General features: G+C 43.4%; 1 protein-coding gene and 1 pseudogene across 1 annotated transcript; one reads left to right on the top strand and one right to left on the bottom strand.

Annotated features, from left to right (window-relative positions):
• Window positions 1–2,303: 2,303 nt before the first annotated feature.
• Window positions 2,304–3,656, bottom strand: LOC132226231 (tripartite motif-containing protein 60-like). Its single transcript, XM_059681045.1, has one exon. The coding sequence runs from the start codon at window positions 3,654–3,656 to the stop codon at window positions 2,304–2,306; it is 1,353 nt and encodes a 450-aa protein (XP_059537028.1).
• Window positions 3,657–4,460: 804 nt separating this feature from the next.
• On the top strand, window positions 4,461–4,753 carry LOC132226232 (small ubiquitin-related modifier 1-like; annotated as a pseudogene).
• The last annotated feature ends 6,049 nt before the right edge of the window (window positions 4,754–10,802 follow it).

The raw sequence follows: 10,802 nt of genomic DNA on the forward strand, positions 1-10,802 counted from the left end.
TTTACACTTTTAAAATGTATACTGGGCCAGTGTGGATCAGCTGTTTGAGTGTTGTCCTGTGCACTGAAAGGTCGCCAGTTTGATTGCTGGTGAGAGCACATTCCCAGGTTGTGTGTTAGATCCACAGTCAGGGTGGGCACGGGACGCAACTGACCCATATTTCTCTCTTACATCATAAGCAATCAATGTTTTTCTTCCACATCGATTTTCTCTCTGTCTCCCTCTTCCATCTTCTCACTCTAACATCAATAAAAAATACATATTTTTAAAGTAAGAGATATTTTTCCCATTTGCTATGTAGATTTATTTCATGTACTTTTAAAAAATATTCAATGCCTCCTCAATGTAAAAATAAAAGTGAGATATATTTGTGTTAGGTTTTTTTTTGAAAGAATCGCTGATGCAATGCTTTAATTTTTTGAAAATTGAAAAGAATTTGTAATGGATTCCCACACCTTTCTGCAGAGAAATGAGGAATCTCAAATAAAATATTACAGATAATTTCAGAAAAGGAGGGATAAAAGCACCTGTCTCCTGGTAGCTGCAAAACAAACACAAATATGCCATGCTCCTGGGAACAGAAGACACCAAAGAATTAAAATGAGGTCATGGCAGGGGGCAGGGCCACCTCTCCTGTGAGGTGTGTTCTCCCCCAGTGCAAGGGGTTCCCTCTGTGGTAGGCAGTTTGACAGACATGAGCAGAGCAATGACCATGGGCCAGCCCCAGGCCCAGAAAAGCAGCAAAATCAGAAAACCAACACTACAGCTGACCTCAGGACCAGCTGCATTGAGTAATGACCCCCTGCCCAGGCTAGAACCAATCAGTGGAGACCCTGACCTTGAAGGACATACCTGGAAAGCGGATGTACATTATTTGAGATCTTCCCCTGGGACCTCCCCTAAAGTCTCCACCTTTAAAACCCTGGGTACCCAGGACCCAGCACACTCTCCCTCCTGGGGGCTGGCTCCTGCTTTGCCCTTCCCTCTCCCCTCCCCATCCAAGAGGTGGCACACCTTGACCTTCCTCACATCTAAGCACCAAGGACCCTATTTTTGCCTCTACAAGTTGTGTTCTAAGCCCATTTCTTCTTTGAGGTACCTCTTCTACCTATGGTTGACACAAAAAAACCCCTAGGATCCTGGGACATTCTAAGAACTATTTTTATGGCCACATAACATAGGCAAAACCTAAGACTCAAAATTTGGTTCTGGTGTCAAGACTGCTATTGGCACAGACACAGCAAGAGGGTATGAAATGGTTTATTACTCACTTCATGAGGTAGGGTCAATTTACATGTTTGTCTATTATTAGTGTAGACATTTGTATCACTACTGTCAACCTGCTTTTGCTCAGCCCTGTACATGAAAATTGAATAAAACATGAAACAAAAATAAGACAATTAGAATTCCCAAAAATGTATATGGAAAATATTTTTAAAATAATAAAAAGTAAATAATATGTATTTCTTTTTAAAAACATAAATGTTCTTGATTTCAGAAAGGAAGGAAGAGAGAAAGGCATAGAAACATCAGTGATGAGAGAGAATCATGCATTGGCTGTCTCTGCACGCCCCCTACTGGGAATTGAGCCAGCAACCAGGGCATGTGCCCTTGACTCCTGGTTCATAGGTCAATGCTCAGCCACTGAGGGAGCATCACTGGCTGGCCTAGAATATCTTTCTTACCAAAACTTCTGACTTAGGTCAGTGAAATATACAACACAGCCTCCATAGAACTCAGCAAATGCAGAGCAAAGCTGCAAGGACACCCTTGCCTAGGGAACCAGGGTGTGTTACAACCCAAAACCGGAGGAGGAAGCCCTGGTGGGGGGCTTCATATCTGGAAAAGGTGGTGACCAGCTTGCATAGTCATGGTGGAGCCATCTGAAATTGGTTTCAAAAGCTCACACTGATGATGACTCAGCACATAGGATGAGAGTATGAAAAATTTTATGACTCACATGATGAGGTTTTGGACGGAGAGAAGGCTGGGTATTACAGTAGGTCCCAAAAAGTCTAAGAGCACAGAGAAAGGGACTAGCTTGTGGTGTTCATGGCAGGTACTGGGTGCTGTTGGCAGAAGCTTGTTTGATTGACACTTTCCCCCTACCCCCAAGGATAGAGCACCTGGACTTTCTCATCAGCTTTCCCAGGTGTAAGATCAGGGAGGAGAGCAGGATGCCTCCTACAAACTTGCAACATTCAAACATCAAAACTGGAATCAGGCTCTTTATTGGAAGTATTTCTTTCAACAGCAAGGGTAGAAACTAAGCACATACAAAATTTCTTTCAAATTTGTCATCACTAGACTCTGATGATACTGGTTGTAAGAGATTCTGAAGAAGATGCAATGGAGAAATAAGGCATAAGTTTTCCTGTAAATGTAGCCGTGATTCCGTACAAAAATGAGCAGGTCTTCAAATTATAAAATGAAACCTCTCCCAACTCATAGTCCAGGAAAACACCAATCTTTCCTTGTCCTATATGGGAAGGGCCAAATGTATGAGTCCAACAGCCATTGCTTGGGGATGATGGTGATAGAGTATTTCTGGGGAAAGAGTCCTTACAAACACCTAAGGACCATTTCCCTGTGCCTCCTATGTTTACCACCCAAAAATGCCTGCCAGCATCAAATCCCTCAGAACTCAGGACAGCTGGGTAAGAAGTAAGTGCCTGGGGATTATGAAAACCAAACGATGTCCTATATATCACACTTTTTCTATCTCTTAATATAATGAGACTTGGGTGGGCAGTTTCAGGATCCAGGGTCAAATCTACGTGAAACACGCGGATCATTTTATGCAGGCCCAAGTAGTGTGGGGGAAGACAGGAACTCCTCTTTAATTCATATGAAAACACTGCTGGGGTCTCTATGTTTCCATAGCTGTTGTGGATGCTTTCAATGCCTGTGAGTAAAGCCAGGCCTGTCTGCAAACACTTCTCTTCTATTTCACTTAACAGAATGTTTAACCTGAATATATGGTATGAAATTTGCTTTCCGTTTTCAATTAGTTTTTCTTCAACATCATTCTCTTCTATAGGCAGATCGTTATCAATTTCATCTCGCTCTCTTTCCAATAAATACTTAAGTTCGTTACATTCATAGTCCAATTCCTCCCTCCATTTTTCCATCTTTCTCTTGACTTCCCAAGTATTTGCAACTTGCTTTTTATATACAGTTTCATCACTTTCAAGGCTGTTAGTGAGGACCCCAATGTGCCTTTTGAGCATCCCTCTCTGACTAGCTGCTGCTTCCTCAATGGGGATCAGGGGCTGATCCTGGGGGTCTAAGGAGCCCTTGCACTGGGGACACAGCAGCTCCAGGCTTTTCTCACAGAACAGGGTCAGAACCTCATGGTGCTTCCCACACAGGGGTATTTCTTCCTGCATTTTCCTCTTGCTCCCTGAGGTGGAAATCTGCTGAAAAATCTCAATCATGTAACATAATTGGGTGTTCTTCTCCATGCTCCTGTCAGCGCAATGGTAGAGGCACACAGGACAGGGAAAGGTGCCCTGTAGATCTTTCCAGCGCTGGTGGATGCAGGAGGAACAGAAGTTGTGCCCACAGGCAATGGTCACTGGGTCTCTCAGGTAATCCAGGCAGATGGGGCAGCTGGCCTCTGCTTGGAGCTCGGCCAGGGAAGCTGCAAAGGCCATGGTGCAGTGAAGGTGACTATCAGAAGAGACTCCCTTCAGTCAGTGTGATCCTCCAGGAGTGAGGAATAGTGAGAAGCTGAGGTTTGCTCAGGCCTCCCTCCCAGTGGAAGTCACTAGGAGCTTCCCAGAAGAGTTCCCAAGATCAGCTGATGTCCAGTCTTCCTATACTGGTAAGCTTCTCCTGTATCTAATGTCAGGTTGCCCCCTCTGGAAATCAGCTGTGGACTCTGGTAAAAAAAACAAGCAACATGCAAGTCATAAGAGGTTTCTGAGGACCAAAAGATATCACCACTTAAAAGTTCATTCAGCATTAACACTTCCCTCCCTGTATGAATGATATGTCAGGTAGACCAAATCATTTATCATGACAACTAGAGGCCTGATGCTCAAAAGTCATGCAAGAGTAGGCCTTCCTTCCCCTGGCTGCCAGAACCCGCTTCCCTCTGGCACCTGGGACCTGGGCTTCTCTGCTCCAGCCGTCAACAGGTACCCGGTACCTGAACTGGCCTCCCTCTGGCCCCTCCTTTGTCAGGAAGGACTTCCAGAAGACATCCTATCTAATTAGCATATCACCCCTTTTATTATTATAGATTATAGATATTTAAGGAGTTAGAAGTAAAGTCTACCTATTTTGCAACTTAAGAGGAATTAGTCAATCTAGGCAAATTTATTATTGGCCTCAAGCATCACCAAAAAAAAGTGATCTTGTGCTGTGGGGAAGAGAAGGATTTGTAAGCCCAGGAGTGAGGTCCTGCCTACCAGAGGCTGCTTCTGTGCTGAGACCCCAGGTGAAGCACCAAGCACATGTGTGACCAGGAGGCAAAACTCTCAACAGGGAATAAGAAGGAAGAAGGGTACATTCAACTCAAAGCCATTGGAAAGGACAGCAGTGAGAATCACTTCAAAGTGAAAATGACAACACATCTCAAGAAACTCAAAGAATAGTGCTAAGATGGGGAGGTCCAATGAACTGGCTCAGGTTTCTCTTGGAGGGTCAGAGAATTGTTGATAATCACACTCCAAGAGAACTGGGAATGGAGGAGGAAGATGTGAGTGAAGTTTATCAAGAACAACCAGGGGGTTATTCAATGGTTTAGATATACTTTTTCTTTTCTTTTCCCTCAATCCTCTCTTATTGTTAAAAATAATTATTTTGTAATGTGATGTTCAAAATGGAATTGATAAGTGACACCCCCCACCCCCGCATCTTGTTAAAACCTCTGGTAATTTGAATTCTAGTGCCCATTATTCATTATTGTTGGTTTTCATTGTGCTGAGTTTTGGTGATCAAGCCTCGGCCTCCTTCATATCGCCCTCTCCTTTTGAAATATTAAATGTGTGCACAGGGAGGCCACCCTTTTCAGGACTGTGCATTTTGAGGCTTGTGATAAATGAGGTGGACCAATGCAAGTGTTCATAATACTTCTAATTGGCCCGGAAGCTCTAGCATGTGATTGCTTCACTCCTGGACTATGACTTTTAGTGGGAGGTGGGAGTTTTTCAGTGAACTCAACTGTGGAATTATGACCTTTCATCAGCTTGAAGCTACTTTTCAAATCTGAAGGTCTGGACCAAAACAAGAGGAATATCAGGTTGGAGTCAAGATGACAGATAAGGTGAGAGTTATGACTGACGCCAAAGATGGCTTTACTGAAGAGAAAGCATTTTAAGAGTAAAGGACTTTTTCCCACTGCAGACACAGCTGACTCTCACAGCCAGTTGGCCTGGAGGTCAAATCCCCCCAGTATTAACTACAACAATCAAGGCTTAACTACAACAAGACTGTGCACAAAGACCACTAGGGAGTGCACCAAGAAAGCATTAAAAAAATGTGGAGACAAAGAAACAGGACAAAATTTACAATGGAAGATAAAGAGTTTAGAACCACACTTTTAAGGTCTCTCAAGAACTCTCTAGAAGCTTCCGATAAACTTAATGAGATCTACAAGAAATCTAATGAGACCCTCGATGTTATGATAAAGAACCAACTAGAAATTAAGCATACACTGACTGAAATAAAGAATACTATACAGACTCCCAACAGCAGACCAGAGGAGCGCAAGAATCAAGGCAAAGATTTGAAATGCGAAGAAGCAAAAAACACCCAACCAGAAAAGCAAAATGAAAAAAGAATCCGAAAATACGAAGATAGTGTAAGGAGCCTCTGGGACAGCTTCAAGCGTACCAACATCAGAATTATAGGGGTGCCAGAAGATGAGAGAGAGCAAGATATTGAAAACCTGTTTGAAGAAATAATGACAGAAAACTTCCCCCACCTGGTGAAAGAAATAGACTTACAGGTCCAGGAAGTGCAGAGAACCCCAAACAAAATGAATCCAAAGAGGACCACACCAAGACACATCATCATCAAAATTCCAATAGCAAAAGACAAAGAGAAAATCCTAAAAGCAGCAAGAGAAAGAAACTCAGTTACCTACAAGGGAATACCCATACGACTGTCAGCTGATTTCTCAACAGAAACTTTGCAGGCCAGAAGGGAATGGCAAGAGATATTCAAAGTGATGAATACCAAGAACCTACAACCAAGATTACTTTATCCAGCAAAGCTATCATTCAGAACCGAAGGTCAGATAAAGAGCTTCACAGATAAGGAAAAGCTAAAGGAGTTCATCACCACCAAACCAGTATTATATGAAATGCTGAAAGGTATCCTTTAAGAACAGGAAGAAGAAGAAAAAGGTAAAGATACAAATTATGAACAACAAACATGCACTATCAACAAGTGAATCTAAGAATCAAGTGAACAAATAATCTGGTGATCATAATAGAATCAGGGACATAGAAAGGGAATGGACTGACTATTCTTGGGGGGGAAAGGGGTGTGGGTGATGCGGGAAGAGACTGGACAAAAATCCTGCACCTATGGATGAGGACAGTGGGTGGGGAGTGAGGGCGGAGGGTGGGGCGGGAACTGGGAGGAGGGGAGTTATGGGGGGAAAAGAGAGGAACAAATGTAATAATCTGAACAATAAAGATTTATTTTAAAAAAAAGAGTAAAGGAAAATCTTGCCCTGGCCAGTTTGGTTCAGTGGGTAGAGCATTGGCCTGCGGACTGAAGGGTCCCGGGTTCGATTCTGGTCAAGGGCATGTACCTTGGTTGAGGGCACATCTCCAGTTTGGGGTGTGCAGGAGGCAGCTGTTCGATGTTTCTCTCTCATGGATATTTCTAACTCTCTACCCCTCTCCCTTCCTCTCTGTAAAAAATCAATAATATATATATATATATATATATATATATATATTTATATTTATATTTATATTTAAGAGTAAAGAAAAAAATCTTGTCAGAAGATAGATCCTGGAAAAGTTTTAATTTTCATCAGCATTTAATAAAGTTATTCGTGCAGAAGTGTGTGCAACAGAACGCTGCTCTTTTTAAATTTCATTTGTACATTTCAGCCAGGGATATGACTTTTCAATGGGCATGGTCTGTACCAGCTTCATTAAAGTAAAAAAATATTTGGGGAAAAAAAAGTGATCTGGCCAGGCAGCTCAGTTGGCTGGAGCATGGTGCAGATGCGTCACTGTTTCAGAGTCAGTTCATGGTCAGTGCCCAAGCAATAATCAAGGATTGTAGGCAAAAATGAGTTGAACAAATCAACTTCTCTCTCTCTCTCTCTCTCACCCCCATTTCTCTAACCCTAAAGGCCTATTAATAAAAAGAGGGGCCCGTGTGGCTCAGTTGGTTGGAGTGTTGTCCCATGCACCAGGTCACAGGTTCCAGCCTCACATGGGTCATGTAAGAGAGGCAACTAATTGAGGTATCTCTCTCACATTGATGTTTCTCTGGCACTCTCTCTCCCTCCCTCTCTTAAAAAAAAAATCATCATACAACTGTTGGAGGGACTATACCATTATTTGTGAGGAAGTTTTTCCTGATAAATGAATCTAAATCCCATCAGAGTTCCAAAGCATCTATTTACAGGAACTATAAGCGATTGAGAAAACTCTGAAGAATAATCTGGTCAATTTAATATTTCAACTTGCTTGTACCACTGGATAGCCATTTAGCTGCTGAAACACTGACTCTGGGTGTGACTGTGAGATTTCTGGGAGAGATTAGTATTTGAATCTGTTGAGAAAAGCAGACAGCCCCCCACATGTCAGTGGGCAACATCCATCCACTGACGGCCTGAAGAGAACAAGCACCTGGGAAGGCTGCATTCACTCTCTGTTAGACTCACTGCCCCATCCTCTCACCCTTTACAAGAAAATAAATTTAAAAAATAAATAATTTTAAAAACTTTAATGTAGAAGTATGTAAATTAAGAGTCTCTTTTAGAAATATACTAGAGCAGTGATAGCAAACCTATGACACTCATTTTTTGGTTGATTTTTCTTTGTTGAATGGCATTTAAATATATAAAATAAATATAAAAAATATACATCTTTGTTTTACTGTGGTTGCAAATATCAAAAAATTTCTATTTGTGACACGGCACCAGAGTTAAGTTAGGGTTTTTCCAAATGCTGACACGCCGAGCTCAAAAGGTTCGCCATCACTGTACTAGAGGCCCGGTGCACAACATTTGTGCACTGGGGGTGAAGGGTGGGGGGTAAAGTGTCCCTCAGCCCTGCCTGTGCCCTTTAGCAGTCCGGGAGCCCTCAGGGGATGTCCAACTGGAGCGGGCCTAAGCCGCAGTCAGACATTTTTAATGCAACCGCAGCTCACCAGCTGTAAGCCTGGCTCAGGGCTTCTCGCTGAGCAGCACTCCCCTGTGGGAGCACACTGACCACCAGGGGGCAGCTGCTGTGTTGAGCATCTGCCCCCTAGTGGTCAGTGCCCATCATAGTTACCAGTCGTTCCACCGTTCAGTTGACTTGCATATTACCCTTTTATTATATATATATATATATATATATATATATATATATATATATATATATATATATATATATATATATATAACGAAAAGTTTACAAGTAAACTCATGGAGATTTCCTGCCCAGAAATGGCAAAAGGCTGGTATGACTATAAGGAAAAGTAGCAAAAAAATTAGTTATAAAATACTAGTGGCCAGGTGCACGAAATTTGTCCACATTAAAAGAGGATTAATTAGAGGAAATATTTTAATATTGCTATTTGCCCTTTCTCTATAACTGAAGTGTCAGGGATGAAAGAAAAGTAGCAAAATGTATATGAAAATCTTCCTCCTGTCAGAGTCTGGGGTGTGCCCAGGGACCCAGAGTCAAGTCCCCGCCCACCCATGGCACCTCAAGATTGCGCAAGACCCAGACCCAGCTGGCCCCACCCCCATTGGATGAGATCCAGACCTGGCCAACCTCACCCTCGTCAGGCTGTGCTGGGCAGGGAGCGCAGACTCAGGTCGCCCAGCACACCATCAGGTTCCCCGACCCGGGGCCGGGCCCACAGCCTGAGGTCCCTCAGTCCAGCACCAGGGTGGTGGGCACGGCCTGTGGTCCCCCGGCCAGGCCCAGTGCCATGCAGCCTCAGGTCCCTGGCTCTCTTCTAGCCAAGAAGGTTTCTCCTACTCCCTTCCTTAAGCTTCATCCATTTCCCTTCATCTCAGAGCTCTCAGATCCATTCCATCTCCTTTCTTCCTCACAGTTGTTTCAAATTGGTCCCCTTTCTCCACTCCAAATCCATTATCTGCTTCCGTGTTTCCACACTCCATCCCAGCCAACAAGTTTCCCATATAGAAATTGAGAAAAGACCAAGGCTAGCATTAAAGTGCCACCTGCTTGTAGGTTGTGTGGGCTGGATTTCAGGTCTGATTTCAGTCTGCCTGTGTCATTGGGGATGGGATTTTTGATCATCTGTTCCTCCAGAGACAGATGCAGCCAGAAAAATATCACTCAGCTTCCCTTTCAGTTTGGTGTCAGCATACACATCAATTTAGGGGAATCTCTTGGAACCTCTGGTTTTATTTTTAAAATATACTTTTATTGATTTCGGAGAGAAAAAGAGAAGAGAGAAATAGAAACATCAATGAGGAGAGAGAATAATTTACTGGCTGCCTCCTGCAGGCCTAACACTGGGGGATTGAGTCTGTAACCCTGTATATGCCCTTGACCAGAATCGAACCCAGGTACTCTTATCAGCTGAGCCAAACTGGCTAGGGAGGGACTTTAACAAAAAGAATTTGACACCAAACATTGAGACATTCTAGAAGAGGATTCCTGAAGCATCCATCTTATATAAAAGCTACTGTTTGAAATTTTAACCCTATTTTGGCTTCTGTAAATGCTTGCTTGCTTAAATAATAAGGAAATAAGACTACTCCCATTCCAGAGAGGCCATAAACTATGCCCCAGACAGAGTTTGCAGTGCTGGCACCAGCCCAGGCCTTGAGATATGGTCTCATGGCCCCTTCCCAGCACGCAGACATTCTTTCTCAGAAGGCCCAGAAGTCTCATTCCAAATTTGGGAGACAAAGGACTGGAAAAAGTATAGAGAGAGTTTCCTCCATACTGGGAGGCCCAGAATTTGAAAGACACATTTTTCTCTGGGCCTGCCCATAATTAAAATGTAACTCCCCTTTCTCTAAGCCTGGCTTGGTTTTTCTCCAGTCTTCTCTAACATTCCCACAGGGAGCTTCAGACTAGCACTTCAGGGCACTTTGCATGAGGGTATTGATGAAAGGGTATTTATAACCCATTAGGTCAGATTGGGAACTTGGTATCTGTATCTTTTGCAAGCATTTAGATGATGTAGGGCAAGGCTAACTGAGGGACACCAGCAATAATTAAAATATGTTTCTTAAAATAACCTGAATCCAAGTGATGATTGGCTTGTGAGGTAAAGTCAAGGTCCTGCTAGAGTAGCCACCCAGAAAGCCAAGGGTGGGGAGCAATACCTCCATGGCTCTCAGTTTGGTCCCACCTCCTGCACCAGTATCATCCCCACTCCCAGCTTACCTGGGGCTTGCTCCTTTGAGTGAGTCCCTGAAGTGTGTCTCCAAGAAGAGTCTCTGAAGCCAGTCTCCTACCAGTTAAATGCTTAGTAATGTGAGCCTGGCCTATATATACCACTAGGAGGGTGAATCTCTTTAAGACCTCACCCACCAAAGCTCCTCCCTGGAGGTGGGACTTGAGTGTGAGGGTGGTAATAGGAGGATCTTCAGAAGTCTGGTTGACGGGATCTCCTCTTATTCATGCAGGCCA

The sequence above is a fragment of the Myotis daubentonii genome, chromosome 2, assembly GCF_963259705.1.
Source record: "Myotis daubentonii chromosome 2, mMyoDau2.1, whole genome shotgun sequence".
Taxonomy (NCBI): Eukaryota; Metazoa; Chordata; class Mammalia; order Chiroptera; family Vespertilionidae; genus Myotis; species Myotis daubentonii.